Source organism: Anguilla anguilla, chromosome 2, assembly GCF_013347855.1.
Source record: "Anguilla anguilla isolate fAngAng1 chromosome 2, fAngAng1.pri, whole genome shotgun sequence".
NCBI classification, from domain to species: Eukaryota; Metazoa; Chordata; class Actinopteri; order Anguilliformes; family Anguillidae; genus Anguilla; species Anguilla anguilla.
In genome coordinates this window covers 47,076,921-47,099,381 of record NC_049202.1, presented here as the reverse complement: position 1 = coordinate 47,099,381, position 22,461 = coordinate 47,076,921, and the positions used below count along the sequence as shown (strand labels likewise).

At 47.0% G+C, this 22,461-nt stretch overlaps 1 protein-coding gene across 5 annotated transcripts in view; it reads right to left on the bottom strand.

Annotated features, from left to right (window-relative positions):
* The window catches only part of sdk1b (sidekick cell adhesion molecule 1b), a 351,675-nt gene that overhangs the window by 71,376 nt on the left and 257,838 nt on the right, over nt 1–22,461 (bottom strand). For all 5 annotated transcript variants that reach the window (XM_035405015.1, XM_035405016.1, XM_035405017.1 and 2 more), the window contains 8 exons: nt 16,913–17,107; nt 14,854–14,970; nt 13,887–14,054; nt 13,231–13,333; nt 12,339–12,512; nt 8,755–8,891; nt 5,322–5,469; nt 625–765 (listed from right to left, as the gene is read on the bottom strand). In XM_035405015.1, the coding sequence (XP_035260906.1) occupies nt 625–765; nt 5,322–5,469; nt 8,755–8,891; nt 12,339–12,512; nt 13,231–13,333; nt 13,887–14,054; nt 14,854–14,970; nt 16,913–17,107 (1,183 nt within the window). The remainder of the gene's footprint in view (nt 1–624; nt 766–5,321; nt 5,470–8,754; nt 8,892–12,338; nt 12,513–13,230; nt 13,334–13,886; nt 14,055–14,853; nt 14,971–16,912; nt 17,108–22,461) is intronic.

Genomic DNA, 22,461 nt, shown 5'->3' with positions numbered 1-22,461 from the left:
CCCCGCCGCGTGTGCGTCTTAGGAGCCCCTCCCACGTTCAGCAATTCCCTCCGCTGCTGAGCCTCCCCCCTCTCCATTTACCTGACTGCTCTGCGTCTGCCGTTTCAACAGGGCCATTACATTTTACACACTCTTCAGCCATTTAGCAGCCACTGTTCCACAGTGACATCTACAGTGTGCATTTCCATTAAACACATTCCAGTCACACAGCAGCAGACTTTACTTAAGCTATCCATGCATAAATACCCTGCTCAAGGGTACAACAGCAGTGTCCCACCTGAGAATCAAACCTGCACCCTCAGAGGGGTAAGTCTAGACTTTTATCATGGTGCTGCAGGTAGAAGCAGAGGGAAGAGGGCTGAGACAGACAGCATGCTGTGGCTCTGTGCTGTACTGTATATGGGTGGGGCTGGCAGGGTCACAGGCTCAGAGCATCTCTCTTGCATGGGGCAGAAATAGTGAGGCGAGGGCATTAAGCCCAGTCACACACACACACACACACCAATGTGAAGCACAGTACGCTCAACCCTCTCCTTTATTCATTTGTCCTCATGTTTATTACAGCCCGGGGGTGTTAGAGAGGGGCGTGTCGGTTAGCGCCTGTGCGCGGGAGGCGGGGCTTACCTGAGCACGTAGCCCCTGAGCACGCCGTTCAGCTCGGGCTCCGGGGGGGGCTGCCACTGCACCATGATGGACTGGTTGGTCCGGCCGCTGGCCACGATGTTTTTGGGAGGGGCGCTGGGGGCCTCCTCCCGCAGCATTAGCCTATCAGGAAGCACAGGCGAAAGTGTGACATCAGACAAACAGGCAGGCTCTTCTTCACACTGTGGAAGTTTACACACACGCCGTATATCACACACACACACACACACACACACACACACACGTGCACACACGCACACACACACACACACACACACACACACACACACTGCGGCTCGCCGGCCCAAGGTTATATTCAGCGTTAGCGTGCTTCAGCCGCACGCTGCAGGACGCGGGTTCCCAGCGGACGGCGCTGGCGGTGTCCCTCTCAGGGAGCCGACGCGGGCGGAGAACGGGCCGTCGGGGAATGATCGGCGGCCGCTGCGCTCGTTGGTCCGCGCGGTTGCAGAAACCCCACTTCTGAAATAAGACCGATGCTATGAAAGGGAAACTCCCGGGAGGGGGAACGGCGACACAAAACTAAATAAAACGGCAAAGCTCAATTAGTGATTAATGGCATTATCGCGGCGCCGCGTGCTAGCGGGCGATAAGCCACACGCGGAGTCCTCCTCCTCCTTCCGTCCGGGGGCCCGGCGCCGGGGGTGCAGTGCGGGCCAACCGGGCGCTCCGTTACCAGCCGTCGCGTCTAACACGCGATTGGATAACCGCTCAGACGTTCTGCCACCTCCGGCGATCGCCCGACACTGAAAACCTCACTGGTCCGGACAGCGGGAGCGCTTAATAATCTTCCGCTGCTTAAAAAAAAGGAACCCCGCGACTATCTAGCGGCTTGCGAGGGTTGGAACGTTAGCGCTATCGGCTCCGCCGCTCCTCTGAGCGGGTGTGCGACTGTACATGATGACATCACTTCCTCGCGCTCCGCGCGTTTCCTGCTAATGGCTTGTTAAATCGGAATTAACAAGTATCGCTGCGGTACACTCGCTTCGCCGGCGACTTCAAAGTTTAATGAGGGATCCTTGGGTTATTTTAGATTTATAGTCGGTGTCTCCTTAAATCTGCGATCATTTGTTATTCCTCGCTGGAAGTCCTCTCCTTAATTAATGCCTTCAATTTCAAATAATAGGGAGCAGCGGTGTGGCATTGCTTTGTAAATCTGCCTAATCATGCCCATATGCGCGGGCGCTGCAGTCTGATTGCAGCTGCGCTCCTCGCTGATGGCCCTTCCTTCACGGGATATTTGCCCATTTATTTCCGCCGCCCTCGCCACGCACATCTGCCGCGAGGCGGTAACCGTGCCGACGAGGAGGCCCTTATTTCTCGTTTTACTGCCGCGCGTTAAACTGCGCCGCGCCGCTGTACGCCGCGCGCGACTGAGCACGGGCCCAACGGAGCGGCCGCGGCAGTGTCTCTGTGCTAACCTACACACAGAAAGCCCCGCCGTTATTAATGGTAAACATTAACAACCCTGTATAACAATAACAGCAGTTATGAATTATATGCTTACTTTGGTTCGCCCGTCCCCAACATTTCTGTGCTTCTGTACACACAACGGGGTCATCCAGAGGCTACGCAAACGGGCACGGTCTTAAAAAATGCTCAAAGGAAAAACGGTGCCAAAAATAGAAAAGTTTTTCGAAGGCTGACGATTCGTTAGCTTTGTGACACAGTTTCGTATTCTTGTGCTTATAAGGGACAATACAGAGCTCGTGTGGAGAGACTAAGAATACCGACAGTGAATCACCAAGGGGGTGCGGAGGCCTCCCTCTCCCTGCTGATGGAGCTCTCCCCTGTATGAAAGACTGCTTCTCCCAGCATGCGGGAGAGAGAGAGTACCTCTCTGAGGCATGGCTCACTGACAAAACTCGTGTCATCTCAAATGCACAAAGAACAAAGGGCACAATTATTCCTATTATTCCAACTAGAAAAAGCTTCACTCGCTAAATCACAATCGCTGCTTTTTGAGCTTTTGATAGTAAACTATTATCCGGGGGGGAAGTTTTCCGTTTTTTGTGACACTGCAGGCAAATACTCTTCCACCTCGTGGGCGGTGTACTTATGTTTATTCCAGCAGAGCAACAGAGGTCCTGTTTCCTGTTTAAGTTTCAAACGTATGGAACATCAGGGGCAGAGGGAGGCTTACAGGCCTTTCAGAAATCTGTGGATGTGTGTGTGTGTGTGTGTGTGTATGCAAGAGAGAGAGGGAGGGAGGGAGGGAGAGAGAGAGAAATGAGTTGAAATACAGCATTCTTTCTGTAAAACCTTGGCTTGTGTCTTATTGAGCTTGCAGGTTAAAGCAAGGTTAAGAGAGGCGCATCTTGCATACTGCTAGAGAAAGTCACAGCTTCTGAGGACAGGAGACATTTGGCAGCTTTTCTGTGAGAGCCAGCTGCTGCATCAGTACCAGCGTCCAACTTTTCCTTGGAAAGCTTTCACAGGACTCAAACATTTCATTCCATGGCACCCCGGCGTGGATCTATCTCTCTGAACACGGGGCCCCCTCCCTACACAGGGGCGGCAAGCTTCTGTTAGGAACAGGGACCCCAATAATAATCAGCCCAAACTCACATTTGAAATGAATCACTACAAATGTGGGGCTGCAGTTTCTCTGTTGTTCAGATCTGCACAGCACAGGGAAATTAAGCACGGTCCAAGACTTTCCTAGATGACTCAGATACACTCCAAGAGTTTTCTCTACACTTCCAGATAGCTAGATTCACAGCATTTTACTGATAGCAGTTCTTTGACAAACATAATAAATATAAAACAGCTTTAAAAAAATGAGAATTAGCCATGGATGTGGATTTGAAGCTTTGTTTTAGAAAAGGAATCAATAAACCAGAGCTTTTGCCATTTTAGGATGCATTTTTTCATCAGTAAAATTTTAGTCAGCCAAAAATTCTTCTTTTTTTAATCTACCATTTAAAAAAAAGTCTACATCTACCATTACATCTGAAGAAGAATTGCAGAGGACTTAAAGTCAGTTCTGCATCTGGAGGTAATCTAAAATAGTTAGGTCTGAAATACGCTAAAACACATGGGGATGGCGAATCTCACCACTTCCCAGGGGCACTACAGCCGTACAGAGATAATGACCTCATGAGATGTATAGCGTCCCTGATGATTTTCGTCAAATATGAGGTCTTGGCTAACTAGTAGCTGCATTAATGGGAAGTTTTCAGGGAAGGAAAATGTAAGAAATGAAGATTTTAAATTTTTTATATATAGATTCGATGGAGTTCACAGGAAAAAAGCAATTAATTGGGGCAACGTAAGAGTTAAGCAGCAAGGTGTTCAAATTTTTATAAGAGCTTCATCAATATTTGACTCCCCCCCTCCGACTTCAGATTAAACAGCGTTATGTTAATATTCTCTATTGATTTAAGTGACAAATACACATATTTGAGCTGAAGCTACGCTCTTTTTTTCCGTATGTGAAAGCTGCAACATACTTCAGGCTCTACTGAGCGTGCACCAGCTCACTACGCCGTCGCGGGCGTGTGAGAAGACCGGAGGTGCAGGGCGATGGCGGCCGCTACGGCGCAGCGCATGGCCGCCGCTCGGCGAAAGACCTCGCCAGGATCCTGAGGGGAGCGTCTGCTGGGATCACAGGCCTCATTTACCGGACGGGGTCCTGGGTCTCACCCCCCCCCCCACCTCCCTCCCCTCCCCTCCCCCCAGGCTTTCCTGGCTCGGGGGCCCGAACGTGGGGCAGCGCGCGCCAGCCCAGAGACGCCCCTCCAACCCAAATATACCACCACGGGCGTTCTACTGGAGCACCGCCTTCGCTCACACGCAGCTGAGTGCAAACAGACACCCTGAGGAATATTCCCGCCATTCGGATCACAACAGTGCAGGGTGGAGAAGAGGGGTGGGTGGAAGGGGGGGGTGGAAGGGGAAGCTTCCTGCCTTAAGTGCTCAGTAGCACTGCATCACTGTCGCAGGTGAAGTCTCCGATCTTTCGGAGGTGCGTTTCGGTTTTGGCAAAGCGATGTGAAATTTAAAGAAGCTCGGTTCAATAAGGCTGACGAATATAAATTGCTCATTGCGGAGCAAATGGATGCCCTGTTCTCTACGAACAAAAGATAATGCCACCTTTTCCCAGAGAAAAAAAACAACCAGGCTTTAATAACTCATGCTAACAGAAAGATTGCCAACATCCCCTGCATGTAGAGCGCAGCAGAGCAGGCAGCAGCCCAGACTCCTGTCTCTGCGTAATGACTGCGCTGCTGTGGCTCACAATCAAGGGCAGCAGCGTATGCCACTCCTTACATTCTACAGGAAAGGCTTCCAATGCACACCGTACACAGAAAACCCAATGTCAGAAATAATGGACATTTCTTTGAGCGCTCAGCCATATCATACACGAAATCAAAGTTATTTATCCAGTTAGGAAATCGAGCGTGCGTCTATTTAGCCGATTTAAGTGTAATCCGATGATGGATCTGTGCTGGAGTGTGTTGAGAACCCTAATCTAATTGCTCGGTGCTCATTTGGTTCTGAAGCATGCAGCGCACGCCAAGCAGACGCGGGCTGGCTTCAGCCACGGCCCGTCTGGACGCTCGCTCGCGGGGAAGCGGTAACGAGGAAGACGAAGCACGGGGCGCGGACGGCGGGGTGTTGGCGGCCTGTCGGCCTGTCGGCACGCGGGTGATACGCACCTGTTGGTCTCGGTGCTGTACTGGCCCTTCCCCACCTGGTTGACCGCACACACTCTGAACTGGTACGTGCGCGCTGGGGTCAGCCCTCTCACCACCACTCCCGTCAGGACCGGGTCTACTTCAGGCAAGTAGATCTTCCACGGAGAGTCTGGCGTTAAAACAAGAAGGGCAGGCAGCTGCATCAATTGCTCTTCACCGCATACCAAACGAGAAATTAAGCACCAAATGAACAAAAACGAAAGCGATCGCGTGCACATGCTAATTACCTAAATAAAATACTAGTGTGACAGAAGCTTGCGTTACCTCTAGAGAAAAAAAACAGCGAAGACAATCTGCAAATGCTTACTTTTTCTCTGCTAAAGTTCAAGCGTTGGTTAGATATGCTGATGATCATTGTTTGTGTCATTATGCAAAAAGGAGGGTAGTCATTCACATTTCCGTGTATGTGTGTGTTTTTGATTTTTCAAAAGAAAAATCCTTTTCACCTTCCTTGTTCATCTGATAAGCTGGAAAGCACTGTACAATCGATCACTAAAATATTAATGTTAGAACTTTCCGAATAAATAGGCACCTAGAGATTAAAAGAGAGAAGAAGCAAAATGATAAAAAAAAACCTAGAAATATTTGACTAATGTCACACTTTGAGCATGATACACAAAGCACAGATGTCAACTGAACAACTGAGGTTTCCTAGTACTGTAATACTATTCACAACAAACCACTTTATACCCTTATACGCTTTATAGTGTTCTAATCTTGTCTTCAGAGTCCTTACTTCACAATACATATATTTCCCAGCAGAAGTCAACCAGGGCATTATTAATACTTAATGACGAGTTCATACAAAAGCAGCCTGTTTAGAGACTGTATCCATGAAACCCATGCGAAAGACTGCACAGATCAGCATGCATTTCAGATCAAAGGATATCACTGGGAAGACTTGCAGTTAATTTACGGAAAAAAAAACAACCACTTCAAAACATTAAAGTGTGCTTGTTACAAACTCAGCACGTCTCCTGTGCATGCCACATTCATCGAAGCTTAGTTTAGACCTTTTTGTGTTTAAATGAAACTGCTTCTGGCCTGGTACTGGCACGGAATACTGGTTTGCAATTTCAGAACCTTGTTCTGTTCTCTAGATAGGATTTTTTTATTTTTTTAGAATCCAGACAATAAACAAGGCTTCTACTGTATTTCCCATCTAAGGAAAGACTATAGAGAGCTATGCTTTTGGTTTTATGTGCCAGTAAACTTTAGGCCAAGGTGCATTTTTCATTGTCCTCTCTCTGGCTGAGCCGAAATCAATCAGAGCTCCTGAGCCCGTTTTCTTTCTCCCCCGTCCCGCGCGTCTGAGAGGGGAGCGGACTGCAGATCACGCTCTCAACCAGGCCGAATTTTTCCACAGCGCCCAAACGGAGCGAATCAGCCTTCATTAGGCTCGCCCCGCCCTCCCCTCTCCTCATTCCGGCCACTGGGCTCAGGCCAAACTCCCTCCCTTCAAAAACACAAACCTAAATTGCTTCCTGCACGTCCTCTTCAAGTCACCCGGAAATGAGCCTTCCTCCCTTCAAAGAGTCGTGCGGAACGCGCTGCATATCTGAGCCACAGACCCCCGGGTCCAGCTGCTCTCTGCGCAGCTCCGCCAGTAGATTTCCAGCACATTAACACAGGCTTTGGGCGCACGTGCAGTAGCCGTGAGGGCAGACGAACTCCGACGGGCAGCTATCTGAGTCGCTGACACTCTCTGCTGTTCCAGTTCACGCTGAACCGGGCTGCTTAACACTGAAGAAGCCATGATCCTCTATCAGCTCCTAAGCAGCTTAATGCAGCACACAGTCAAATTCCCCTACACAGTCTATTAATCTCTCTGTCACCCCAGGGCCCAGCTCTGTTTGCATGCTGTATGCTTTATTTATTCATTCTTTTACTCTCTCCTTCTCTCTCTCTCTCTGAATTTCTTCCTCTCTCCTTTCCTGTCTCTCACTTCCATAGTCTCACAATGCGTGATAAGTAATTTGGCAATGGAGAGATTAAACTGAAAATGAATGCAAAACAACAGTAGTACCGGGATGCGTGTGCGGCGCACGTACGTGTGTGTGTGCGTGTGCATGTCACACGCGTGTGCAGCGCTGTCGGAGGAGTTCCCGTCAGCTCGATAAAGCCATTGACGGAACGCAGGGGTACCCAGTTAAGAGCTGCGGAACATGCTACAATAAAAGAGCCATAATAAGGACATGCAATCAGACACAGGGCTGCTGCAGCGGCCATAAAGGCACAGGGCCACTGCGCTCCTCCCAGCGAGGCCACTGCGCTCCTCCCTGCTGCCCCTGTGAGGCCGCGGCGAGGAGCCAGATTCAGCGCTTAGTGGAGAGGCCGTGACTCGCTCCTCATCCCCACAGCAGGAGAGGAGAGCGGGAAAGGGAGACGAGAGCCCAATCTGCACCCCTAACCCTGTCTAGGGCCGCCTTCGCCAAACACAGGCTTTCATGCCTACGGTACGTACAGTACTATAGCATTCAGGCTTACAGAAGCCCGGTCCTTTATTCTGGGAATAAAAAGGGCTGTAAAATAATAAACCACTCCGGGTATAAAACCACAGCGTATTATTTATTTTTAGCATTTTATTTTTTATAACCGGTAATGTTTTCTGCTGATTACAAAAAAAAACTTTTGGAAGGAAAGTGTTCAGGCTAAGATGGAATGTCTGAACATTCTCAGGTCATTTGTACAGCGGTGATCTCTGATATTCCTGACACTACCTCCTCTTGTTCACAGAAAATAAAAAATAATAATAACAACGAAGCATGCAGCATGAATGTCTGAGCCCACTGTCAGCGCTGCTTCACTACTATTCAAGCTCACACTTAACACATGCGGGGACACAAAGGAAAGCCCCCTCTCTAACAGTCAGAGATTTGCCTTTCTCAACTGCAGATAAAGGAGCAGTGAGAAAAGGGTAAGAAACATGTCATAACTGAGGAGGAAACGTTCCCTGTGTCTTTTTTTGGGGATCTTCACCGCTGTGTGAACTCCGCAGCGTGCGTCTTTTAACTCGTGTTGGCTGAGCGTCTACCTGGAGTACAGAGGCTTCTGTGACAGTACAGATCTGCCTCAGAGTCACCGGAGTGAGACAGAGTCCGCTGACGCCCCTGATGAGCTTTAAGGCTGGGAGACGCCTCTCCCGACAGCAGGGCCGCTGTGTGTGTACTGAAGAAACAGGCTTTCAGATGCTCATCACACAGCTGCTTACCGAGCACTCCAGGCAATGGATCAATCCATTAATAAATCAAACTACATGGATAAAGCTGCCAGACACCTGACACCTAATAGTATTTGCTGTTAGGCTAAGATAGGTTGCTAGGGCTCACACCCCTTGGAGGCTTTGTTAATTAGTTTCCCTGACCCACGCCCCCACCCCCCTGGCGGTACTCACTGTTTTCGGAGAGTTCCACGATGTAGTGCAGGAGGGGGCTGTTCCCGTCGAAGGGGCGGACCCAGGAGAGGTCCACGCTGCGGCTGTCCGTGGCGTTCAGGCTGGCCTGCAGGTTCCGGGGCGAGTGGGGCAGTTCGCTGGGAGGGGACGACAGAGAGGAACAGGCGGGGTTTGTCTCCTGCTCACCCGGGCCGGAGGAACAGGCGGGGTTTGTCCCCTGCTCACCCGGGCCAGAGGAACAGGCGGGGTTTGTCCCCTGCACACCCGGGCCGGAGGAACAGGCGGGGTTTGTCCCCTGCTCACCCGGGCCAGAGGAACAGGCGGGGTTTGTCCCCTGCACACCCGGGCCGGAGGAACAGACGGGGTTTGTCCCCTGCTCACCCGGGCCAGAGGAACAGGCGGGGTTTGTCCCCTGCTCGCCCGGGCCAGAGGAACAGGCGGGGTTTGTCCCCTGCACACCCGGGCCGGAGGAACAGGCGGGGTTTGTCCCCTGCACACTCGGGCCGGGGGAACAGGCGGGGTTTGTCCCCTGCTTGCCGCGGGCGGCGCGGTTTAGCATTCCCGCCAGCTGCTCGCCGGCACACCAGGGGCCTCCGTTCAGCTTCCCAGACGCCCTCCCCAAAGACCACCCCGCCTCACATCTCCAACCATTTTGCTTCACTTATTATTTTTCTGGAATGTAAGGCCTTCAAAAAGGGGACCTGATTCCCAATTCAGCTCCACTCCCGCGGCCAGCTGGAGGCAGACAGGAGCTGCTTTGACTGCGTTCCCTCTTTACTCCTCGCTGATCGGTTTATTAACCATTTGTGTGCGCCCCGCTGCGGCCTAATGTCAGGCTTTGCCAATCGCCTGGGAGAGTAATTTATGTGTATAAACGAACGCCGCTGAGAGCATTAACCCACTTAGGCCCTCGGGAGCTCAGCTCCGTCGGGTGCTTATGATCGGACATGAAAAGCGCCAGGTCCTGTGACTCGCAAACGCGGGGAAGATAATCAGAAATCTGAGCTCTCTTCCATATCAGGTTGTGTAAATATTGAAGGAACTCCATTGGGAGACTGGGGGGGGGGGGGGGGAAGGCAAATGAAACTCCCTCTTAAGTATCACCGGGTAAGTTCTTATTAGTGGTTCCGCAAACAAACTTAACTTGAATAATGCATAAACTACATACTTCCACGAACCTCCTTTGCTGAAGATATTTTCACGCAGGAAAACAATGTTTGCTTCCTTGTCTCTGCTGACAGAAGACAGATATTTCAGCGCAACGGACCGATGAGAATTTATTCAGCCGAACTATACCTAACCTTTCATTTTACATAATTAAAAACTAAATAAAATTTAACTTGAAAAAGCTTCCCCTCACCACACACCTTTTCAATCCGAATACCAATGTTCATAGTTCCAATCAAGTTCTAATTTGCTGCATAAATATATTATAAGAGATTAAAGTGATGTCTACCTGTCGAAAGTAAGACCTAAATCCTCAGGGCTACAGTTTAATTAAAAAGCATGCTCTAAAATAGTACTTATTCATTTATGAAGCAGCTCTGTGGGTATGACAGGAATTTTTCATTAAAAGTGAGGAAGTTCTTCAGAAGTAGTCACTGCTGTCTGCTACAGCTGGCTGTGAGACTGGGTCCAGTGACACACACGCACACGCACACACACACACACACACACACACAGAAGATGAAGTGAAGCAGGCAAGGGGCAGGGGTGTTTCCTACTGAGAGAGCCCGCACACACTTACAAAATAATCCACAGTCAGACCGTCCCGGTCCCGCACACACACCGACGTGTGTGCCCAGCTGCACAGCCACTCCGTGAGCCCCACACTCCCCTGACCGCACATGTCTACTGCCCAGAGAGTCCTTCAAACAATCAAAAACACCTCACGTCTCAGACAGAGCCTGAGAAATCTGAGAATTGGAAGACTCGTTATGGGGTAAGTCAATGTGCGATGATCATTTTCAGATATGATTCATATCCCCGCAGCGTGAGACACTGGCATACGCACTACATATGCACACACTCCCGTTTCTTCATTCTGCTACAACCTCGCGCGTAAGAGACAGGCGTCAAGACGTCCTCCAAGTTAATGAAGCCGTCTTCGGAGGGTATAAATATACAACGTGCTTGTGCTTTAATGGCCTGAACCCGTCATCGTGGAGCGCTATAACAACAGCCCCGGCCTTCCCAGCATTCAGCTCATTATTTAAACAAAGATAAAAACACAATCAATAAGTAAATAGAAGGGAAGGAATGAAGCGAAAGGGCATATTTCTTCACACTGCTGCTTTTCTATTACACTGACCCGGCGTGTCAGGGTTGGGAGAGCAAGCAGCTATCAGGATTCTGCGCCCAGCGCTGGCCACGGGCTACTGCCCCAGAGCAGATACAGGGGGACAAAGCAAAAAAGGTCAGCGCCACACTACTCTCTGTGGAGACACTTTGCCGAGCCGCTGTGTTTTAACTGAGCGCCGCGTCTTCAAATTTACAAAGAAAATACTCCACATAATCCATTCCTTTTCATTCCTTCAGAATTTTCATTGTCCATATGTACACATATACACATACAGATACAAGAACTAAATACATACCTACATATACACACATACAATAAATACATACATACGTACATATTATGCACTTTCTAATATAAGATGGCGAGCCCAACATATTCTCATACAATGCCTGTTAAGACAGATACGGCAGAATAATCCGGCCGTGGCGAACCGTGGGCCAGGCTTCAGAGTAATATAGTAATTATAAGCAGGTTCTTTCTTCCCGTGCCCAAAGGGAAGTGTAATACCAGGAAGCCTGATGAAAAAGGAGCCAGCCGCTCTGCTGAGGAGCCATTGTCTCTGACCCCACTTCTGCGCGGAGCGGCGAAGCTCGCTGCCGGCTGCCCCCCCCCAACCCCCCGCCCTCCCCCCCAACGCCAGTTAGAAATATAAATTAGGGAGAGGAGCGTGTGGATACAGAGCTCCTCAACCTGTACAACTCTGGGAATGAAGCCTTCGAGCGCTGTCTGCCTATAATGCTTAATAGACTGTTTCACTGCTACCTCGGAGAAATCACAAATTTAGTATGCGGTAATTAGCTATTCGCTGCTAAATTGAAATGAGGCAAACTAATGTATAAGAAAGTAAAAAAAAAAAGGATATAACAGATATTTGAAGAAACATGACAGCCGAGACACGATTTGAGAACAGACAGCCTGGTGGGGAGGGAGGGAGAGCGGGGAGGGAGAGAGAGCAAGAGAGAGGGAGGTAGAGAGAGAGACAGAGAGAGCAAGAGAGAGGGAGAGGAAAAGAGAGCAAGGTGTGTGTGAGAAACACTGAAGAATGTCAGTATTGAATTCAGAGCAGCGAAAGCAATGGGAGACCCTCTAAAGCAGGCAGGTATATGCACATCCACACTGCAGTAGGGCGCAGCGGAAAGGAAACACATCAGAAAGGTGAAGTAAAGCCGCTGCTCTAATTTCCTGCTCTCAGTTTAATCTGACTCCAAACTGTACAGACCGGCTCATGGGTATTAATATTAGCTTAGGGATGCTCAGCAGTGTTTGAAGCTGAGAGACTCACATGACCTCCAGACGGGCTGACTTGGAGTCGTTGCCGGCCTGAGAGAGGACGTTGCAGGTGTAGTCCCCAATGTCTCCTGACCAGGTCTGGCTGATGTGTAGGGAGCCATCCCTTAAGCTGATGCGCCCCCCGCTGGTCTGGCTGACCACACTGCCGTCCTTCTTCCACACAAACCTACAGTTCAAATAAATGACTTAACTTGATGCGAAATCATGCTTTATGGTTCTCTCTCAATGGGTGACCATTCACAATTCTGGGAAAGATGCAAATTATTTGGTCTATGAGTGGGTGGAATCCATACTTGATTAGTCATCAGGTTCCTTTAGAACTTTCCAATGCTAGCCTATGATATGCCAATTATGTCAATGAAATGTTTGTACTACGTAGGCTGTACCCCTGAAATTAAGTGTGCCTGCAAATATGTAGCTGGCTGACAGCAACCAGTGAAATTATTTTTATATTTGTTTATCCTGAAAAAAAGCAAATGCATAAACGTTTCAGAAAATTACAACAGCCAAGGAAAACAACTATATATTGTATATATAAATATATTTATATATTTTTTTTTACATAACGATTATTTTAGTCCAATGAAATTGAGAAAACAACACAGCTTGCCTCAAACATGGAGGCTATTTCAGTAAAAGCTGGCCAAATACCAACAAAAAAGCTAAAAGATGTGCTGTTTCCATCCATGAAAATAATGCAAACGCACTGATGAGAAGGCTACTGAAGCAGATATGAACAAAAACAAATACATTATTTATCAGTACTGGTAGGTCCACATGGAGATAAACCATATTCTCTCTCTCACTACTTTGTAGTCAATACTGCACACCAAAACTACAATATAATTTTTACGGAAATATAACTGTTTGTGGAAATGCCCCACCTGACGGACACCCTGGGGTCATATGTGGCCTTGCAGTCCAGCACGGCCGTCGTTCCTTTGATGACCCGTTGGTCCTCAGGGGGCTGGGAGATGGACGTGCGGCCTGGAGGACAGGGGAGGGGAGGGGAGCCCAGTCTTCAGCACAAACGAAACCGCAGAGAACAACCCGCCCACCTTTACACTTCAACTTAGAGAAGCTTAGGCTCTTTTTAATGGTTTCGCATGTCTGTAAAATCTGTAATCTGTACCACCGGCGGGGGAAAAATGAAAATAAGGGACACATGAAGCAGCATGAGACTGTAACAGTTCACCAAAGAGTACAGTAAAGAGGCTGGGCAATTACACTGAAAGAAGAAAACGGGTGCATTAACCTTCTGGCCACTTGTCTTTCTTAATTTAAATGAGCAACAAACGGCATTGTTCACGCTCGGCGGCATCGTTAAGAGGCCAAAGTGCTGCCGAGACACCCCAACGGGTACCGTTTTATCGACTCGCTCGTTTCTCCTAGTTAGGAGGCCAGGCAAACACTGATTGTTTCACAGCAAACAAAAAAAAAAAAAAAGTTGCAGACAAACGAGGGAGAACGGGCAGAACGCTGGTCCACAGACAGGGGTATGGGTGTGCGGGGGAGTTATAGGAGGCGCGCTGGGTCTTACTCCACACGGTCAGGGAGGAGCTGGCGCTGACGGCTCCCTCCGAGTTTGAGGCGTGGCAGGTGTAGTTCCCCGTGTCCTCCATGAAGACCGGCTTCACCAGCAGGCCCCCGGACTCCAGGAGGGTGAAGCGCGGGATCTGGACCGAGCCGCTGCCCAAAACCTGCGTTCCTGCGACGGGACCAAGCGAGCGGCGTCTCACTCTGGGACGAAGGCCACATCATCACAGCCCCGACGCGTTTTATCGCCCACTGAGAACCGCCCCTAAGGGGATATCCCTCTGCAGAACGCCGTTCGGCCAAGCTCGGCTTAATAGGAAACGCGCCGCTATGCCTTTCAAATTCCGCTCCGTAACCGGGAAAGCTCTGGCAAGCGCTTAATGAATAGAGCGGCGCTCAGAAATAATGACGAATCTTCTGTTGCGAAAAGGAATTATTTCCATAGTTGCTCATCAGCGGGACCAACTGCACACACATAAAAAATGCATTAAAATAATAGCTCGCTTCTGTTTTTACAAGATATTTCAACAAAAATGTGACTATTCAGTAGGCACACATTTCTGTGATAGGATTTATTTATGAGACACCCTTATCTAGGGGAATTAAACATCTTAAAGATTTTCTTTATTTATTTATTTATTTATTTATACTCATTTTAAATACAAATATCTGCATACTGTACTCAGTGAAACAGTTCAATTAAAAGGCCTTTTACAAGCACACAATATCACTTCACCTAGCATCTGGCCACAAATGTGGATGCCTAACCAATATGCCACATAATTACACTCCCGCTACCACAGTACATGTTTTACTGCAGTCCAGAGATCTGCTATTAAAGTACTGAGAACTGAAGAACACCTCTCTCTTCCGCACACTGGAGCAGAACCGGCCTCAGAGTGAGCAGATGAAAGCAGGGCCGCAGCCTGCCCCAGGTGTGCGGGGCAGCGGGTGTGTGTGACGCACGCTACCTCTCTTCCAGGTGATGGCGGGCTTGGGGGCTCCGGAGGCCTCGCAGGCGAAGACCGCCGCCGTGCCGTCGGTGGCGGTGATGTCAGAGGGAGCCTCAGCGAAGGCCGGGGCCATACCTGCACGAGAGCGGACGCCTCTGAAGATTCACGCGCGCGCGGGACAAAGAAAATAAAATACAAAAAAACAGCGGGAAAGGCCGCGAGCCCGTCGCCGCCGCCGCCGCTCTCGCCGGAGAAATATAAAAGCTTTCCTATCCGGCTTTCATCAAAGGCATGTTCTCTCTTTCATACCTGGACCCCAGACCTCACACGGAGATCAAAGGAAATTAATTTCTGTTTCATATTTCAAGCAGATATTGTAATCAAGCAGGGCATTGCCACTTTGGCTTCCCTTTCTTTTCTTTCCACCCAATGCAGAAATCCACTGCTTGTAGACTAGTCAGATTTAATGGAAAGATAGAGGCACGTGCAACTGGATACGGACACAATGCTTCAAGAAAACATTGCTTCTGGGCCAGGAATAAAATTAAAGGTGTTGAGCGAAGCCTGGTACAGTCTTTTGGAAAAATCAGTTGCTATTACAGCATTTTGCTCAGGCTGTCGAGACAGAATGGCACAACTAGGATTGGAAATAGCAAAATAGGCTAAACAAGAGCCTGCTACATCTTAATTTTCACTAGCTGCAGTGGCCAACAGTCTTGTGTTAGTCACCATATCTTTTCATGGGGATCAACCAGGTTAATTCCAAGAGCTGATGAACTCTAGGACCATGGAGACTGAAATAAAATGGATGTGGAGAGCTAAACAACATCGAGCACAAAAAAATCATGCTCTAAACAGCAGGAGTAGTCGGGTTCTTGGAATTATTTGGTTTTCAAGAGTTTAAAACACATTTAAACACTGTTTAAACTGTAAAACCCCGGTTTTCAAGAGCTCTAAACAGAGTTCAAAACACATGAGCACCGTACTGAAAACAACCCGACTTGTTTTAAATAGCTTAAAATCAATTCGTTGAAAACCTTATTTTGCCCTCTGCATACATATATATATTGAATGCTGCCCAGTTAGGAGAGCACTGAAGAACTTAAAAAATAAAATAATAATATAATAAAATAAAAAATAAAAAACCCTGGTAAATAATGTCCACTGCACAGTGGGGTTCAGAGGTCCAGAGAAGCCCTTCTCAAACAAACATGGTGCTGATTACAGCGCTGCTCTCTGTGGTTTATTCATAATCTTTGCTCACGTCTGCCTGGAATAACGCTAAGCTGGAAAATGAGGACTCTGGGGACCGGCTAACATCCCCTGGTTTTAATTATGCTGGTCAATAAAGTGTTTTGGAGTCTGAAATATACAATCAATGCACAGCCACGGAGCGTAACTCAAAACAAACCAAAGCGCAGTCAATAGGCCCCTCTCTTTGCAGTGCTGACCACCACGGATGCACGTTTCCTGCTTCCTTTAGATCTCTGCTTATGCAGGCCATAAAGAAAACATCGCCTGAGAAATAGGAAGCGCTGCCTACTGTGGGAGCGCAGGAGGCCGAGCTTTTAAAAGTACGTCATTTTTATTCTTTGTCTGAAACAATTAATGAGTCTTTTCTTCCTCTTAGTGGGGAGGGCCCCCCCTCAGACATCAGCATGATCAAAGTGGTCATCTCACAACTCCCCAATTACATAAACAAATGAATACCCGCAGAGTAGCTTTTGGCTACTCCGTATTTGAAATCGTTAACAGCACTAAAGTAACTATGTTTTTACTAATTATCTACTAAATGAATATTCTCCGTGCTTTGCCTCTCAACCATGCACTATTTTTTGCCCATCAGGAAGGCAAGAATCAAAGCTTTTTCACAATTAAAATCAGCCATAAAATAAATACATTATTTATATAGCAGAATAGCAAGGACTCAAATACGTCTTGCCTTTAATTCCTAATTTAACAGGTCTACATACTCGCCACAAAACCATCCTCATTTCTAACCAGTTGAAATGATTGCTTAAAGCCGTATGGTAGGAAGGTACAGTGCTTGGTGACGTATGATGGATATCGCACTCACTTGTGATGACGAGGTTAGAATGAACCTGGATTTCCCCAGCTGAGTTTCTGGCGAAGCACTGGAAGATTCCGGCATCGTTGGGGTGCACCTTTCGGACCTGCAAGCCCATGCTAGCCATCACTTTGTAACGAGGGTTATTCAGTTTGCTGAGCGCCACAGAGTCCTTGTACCATTCCAGCTTGGGCAAGGGGACTCCTGCAAGTCAAGAAGAACAGAAGAACAGAGAGCAACAGAAAGCAGCATGAAAAAAGGAGTGAATACATATATCATGTGACACACATGCACAGCACAGAGGGGGAAAGAAGGGATAAACTACCAGCAAGACCAAGGCCAACATTCATCCCTTCTGCCCTTTTTACAGTGTAACAACTAAGGCAGAGACAATAAACATCATGTGATCAAAAACATATAACATATAGAATTTTTACTTCAGATGTGCATGAATATCCCTCAGTCACCTGTATGGGATGCCAAAATGTGTGGCCTGATAAATGTCAGCACGTACCACTCTCGGAGCCTCTGATATTTTCTTTGACGCACTTTCATTCTGATCAAGCCTTTATCTTTAATAAAATGAATTCATATCTTAAGTGAAGATTCAAGAGAACAGTCTCGAGATCCAGTGTCAGATGCTAGGAGAGGCCATCTGACTTGAAAGATACAAGAGATACTGCACAATAGCAGGATATCTTCCCTCTTATTGAAATAACCACTGATAAATCTGATAATTGCCATGGTTACAGACACACTACCACAGATCATTTAACAAACTGTTTTAACAAACTTTCGCAAGTAAAAGCTGGTTCAATACTCAATGACCATAAATGTGAGCATAATAACCAAATCTATTATTTCCATCTGACAGCTGTAAAGCACTACAAGCAAACAGAAGCTTTCCAATGAGATGTAAAAACTGATGTCAAAATTATTGTGCATAATCATTCCCAGAAACAATACTTTCTTGCAAGCAGCTGTATACAGCAGCCACATGGACTGGAACAAGCGCGAATCCGCAATACCTGCGACCGCACACGCGCATGCATCCATGTGTGCATGCATCCACACACACACCCTCACACAAACACGTGACCTCTTGTTTGGCTCATGACCAACCTTTCCACGAAATCTTGTGCAAACCTGTGAATCCATTCGGGAGTTATGCGCCTTTTTGTGATAGGCCACGCCCATCGCCACGCCCCCTCTTGGTCAACCGGCCTGAAAGTTACTCAGCTCTACCTTCGGTCATGACCAACGTCCATGCCAAATTTCAGCCTTCTGGGACTTTTGTGGACTGACCGACCGACTGACAGACAGAGCTATAGAGCTGCGGTCGCAGCTAAAAGAGGCGCTAAAGGAGGCGGAGTGTAGCACAGTGGGTAAGCCACTGGGCTTGTAACCGAAAGGTCGCAGGTTCGATTCCCGGGTAGGACACTGCCGTTGTACCCTTGAGCAAGGTACTTAACCGACATTGCTTCAGTATATATCCAGCTGTATAAATGGATAAAATGTAAAAAATGCCATGTAAAAAGTTGTGTAAGTCGCTCTGGATAAGAGCGTCTGCTAAATGCCTGTAATGTAATGTAATGTAAAAACTTCTGGTTAGATTTCTGCAAGGTTATAAAATCAAACGAACGCTGGCTGGCTGAATTCCAGCGCTTTATTGGAATAGTGAAATATTTACGCATGAGAGGCCGTGTATACACAGTTGCAGTTAAAGGGTGTTTTTAGGCACGATGCACAGCAAAGCTAACTGGTTACACAGGTTATTTTTTATTGATATACTGTAATAAGTAGTCAGCATTGCCTTACATGTCCACTCACAGACATAGCCTCTATGCTTGCAGCTTGCCAAGGTTGTCAGCTCAATCTCTCACATTAAAAGTATGCCGTGATATTTTAGACAGTAACATAACAGTCACTACTGATGATTTTAGCACCACTTTAAATGCCTTTTCACCAATCAGCAAACAAGACTGAAACTATCCACAGTTATACCAAAGACAAAGATATAGTACATCCTATACTCTGGTTGTGCCGTCGCTTAGGTAAATACTCTATTTTGATTCGCTAATAAGTGTATGCATATAAAAGTAACTGCCAAAATAAAGTAAACACTTGAGAAGGTGAGGGATACTAACTTAGCTAGCTAATATAACACCTTAAAATACAATACAGTACATATCAAGTTTGATAGCTTGTTTAGTTGGCAAATTAACTCTTTTGCACTACATTTTTAAAGCTTGTACTTGATTTCTACGCTTATATGCACTTGACTTCAGCCAACATATTTTGCCATTATTCCACATGTGTAACCCCAAATAACTGCCAGTTTTCATACAGTTTCCAAATATCTTGTTTTATTTTGATCGCCTGAACAACATTAGGTTTTACAGCACAAGAAATGTAATATGCTCCATTCCATCTTCACAATGTAGAAGCAATATTTCTGAGCAGATGCTCAGTACACATAGCAGAATGTGATCGTTTCTACTTGGTATTTTATTTTTGTACATTTGTGTGGTAAGTGCAGTTCTCATGATGTGTGTGTACTTGTGGGGTGGGAATGGCAGGAGACTTCAGCCTTGGGCTTCAGTACCACCGAGGCGTGCGTGTACATCATCAGAACAGCACAGCTTTTACTGCTTCATAATCCTTATTAATTAATCACAACTACCTCGTTAAAACAAACTCCCGTTTCAAAAAAGAGACAAGTTTGTGCCACCTGCTGCTAGAAAGCAAACTATCACACAAGCAATGTGAAGTTCCAGTGAAACGGACCATAAAATAGGCAGCACAGAGTTTTTTCTACACAATGTTACTCAAGGGGTAAACCACTAACACAATATGCTTCACAGGATATTTGAATATTATCTATTACAGCATTTTAACTCGTGTTTTCTTCCTGCAGCCAGATACGATGGCATCCTTTACTGTTCCCGTAGTGCATTTCTGCAAACGCACAAATAAAAACAGGATCCGTACCCTCGCAATGGAGTGCTTTGAAAGCACGCTTCAGGGAGAGGCTCAAAACAAGGCACAATGCTGAAATTACCAAAATACCCCACCCTCAAAATATCCTGCTCTGAAGAGGCAGCTAAGCCGTTTAAGCTTCAGACAGCCACAACACAGTTCATTATGATATTCAAAGATGTGCCAAAGATCCAATTTCCCTGACAGAGTGCCGTAGACTTAGATTTTTTTGATTTGAGAGATTTAGCAGATGCTCTTATCCAAAGCAACATACACAGCATAAAGTCTTTTTCTATACACTGCGCATTGATACCACTGAGTTCACTTCAGGCTCAGCGCCTCGCTCACGCGTACAATGGCAGCGCCCGACCTGCGAATCCAACCCACAGCACAACCTTGGGGATGCCTAATCAGCATGTGCACTGTCCTACGCTATCAGATCCTATCTGAGAAATTACACAGCATACACCAAGCACCTCAAATGGTGATTATTAAGGCTGTGTGCCTTTACACACTGCATTCAAACATGCCTCACAACATATGCATTTGACAAGTAACCCCATATGGCACAGAAAATGGTTTTCAAAGGAAGGTGAGCAGGATAAGCGACTACCTGAATACAGGGGAAATTGCAATGGTATGGATACAAGCCGCTGATGAAGGAGAGGTGGGTGCTAACATGTTTGATGTACGCCACCAAATTGCAATTTCAGAGTTTATTTATATCTATTCCCTGATATGTGCGCTCATCTCAGGGGCAGCTGAAAGCTTGGAAACACTTCCATGTCATTTTATTAGTGCTGTTATCACATTATAATAACGCAAATGTTATCTGCGAGTCAGAACTTCTCAGAGGAAGATAATTATAACATATTAGCTCTAAAACTTCTCTAAAACATAAAAGGTTGCCAGTAGTTTGCGTAGGTGATGCAGTTGGTATCGGATTCCTTAAGCTATCGATTTGTGAATGCTAAAAGGAACATTTAATCACAAGTTTATTTATGAAAAATAAAATAGCAAAGGGCGTTTTGAGTCAACAGTTCTTATCTGTTTTTGAGCTGAGGACAAAGTATCATCATTATAAGTAAATGGAAACTTCTGGCTTGATTAAAAACGACAACATTATCCCGTAGCTTTGTCGACAGCCTTGACCCAGGTGATCTAAATATTTCACACTTGTGCATTTGTTCCATTGATGCTGCTGCATATGTACTGGAGAAATGCACAGACCCTTCTCAAGAGTACAGCGGCTAACCTTTGGGCCACGAGCGCATTGCTTCACAGCAGCGCCACCCTGCTGACCCGGCCTCTGGGGGCCCCTCCAGCGCACGATGCAGCAGCACAGCGGTGGGTGCGAGGCACGCTCAGCCAAGGGAAACATCGGCGCTAGCAGACATCAGCGCTGACGGCTTCACTGATGCGCTGCATAAGATGGCATTTCGCATTCCCTCCCTCTCGCCGGGAGTTAGCTTGAACCAAGAACCCCTTAACACAAAGCAATCAAAGGCATCCCGAAGCTAGCTCAGCGCTTGATTACAAGATGCGCACAGTGGGAACAAGAACATTGACCCGTAATAAGCTACTTGACATGGCGCACTATGACCACTGACACTCCTTCAAAATTGAGCATATCTGTGCATTTCATAACATAAAAAAGGAAACAAGCTGAGAGCGCTGGGTTACATTTTTCAAAGACGAAAAAGGCATTGACATTAAGTCAATTTCCTTCGTTTTTTAACAAAATGCATAACAGTGAAGTGTGCATATGCTGTAGACGGCTCCCTGATAAAATCTCTAAGATGTTAAAGAAGAGTGGATTTCCCCTCAGTCCATCATCTGCTGATTTTAGTCATGCATCCTTCTCCCGTTTCTCCCCTAAAAGTGCAGCTAGGAGGCTGGAGCGCCCACTGAAGCGGGCTCCTCTTGGTCATGCCACGGGGCTCACGCTGCACAGCACCATTAGCCCGGCGTTAGAGGACAGTGGACCTGTTTTGGCAGGAATTCAAGACCGTTCCACGTATTGTACATTTTCACATAACCGCAGCGGGTGAGCAACAACTCGCAAAGCAGGCAACACTTATTCAATCAGCAGAGCAGGGGCATGTGTAATTGCAAATTGTACACAGCTGAAAACTGTGGGTCACCATATACCAAGTACTCCATAGATGCAGAGCATGCACCAGCATTATTTAATGGATACAGTTTACAGTTACAGTATAGTATCATATAGTACAGTATAGCATAGTAACATAATAGTAACACTCCACGCAACTTTGCTTTCTGACATTATACATTTATCCTTTAAAGCTTGCATTCTGGGCTGACACAACAGGGCTGTGGTTCATGTCCTGACCAAAGACCAATCAAAACCTTCAAAATCTCTCAGTTGGGCAGTTACTATTAATAAGATAAACCGCAGTAACAGCAGTATGGTGGACAGACAACTAACAGATTCTAGCAACTATCCGCAAAGATAAGGCATGCATTAACCAAATAGCACCAGACTGTTGAAAAAACTGAAGTTAAGTACAGTACACTGCCTCCTTAGGGATGACCACTTCGTTTACATTGTTAAAAAA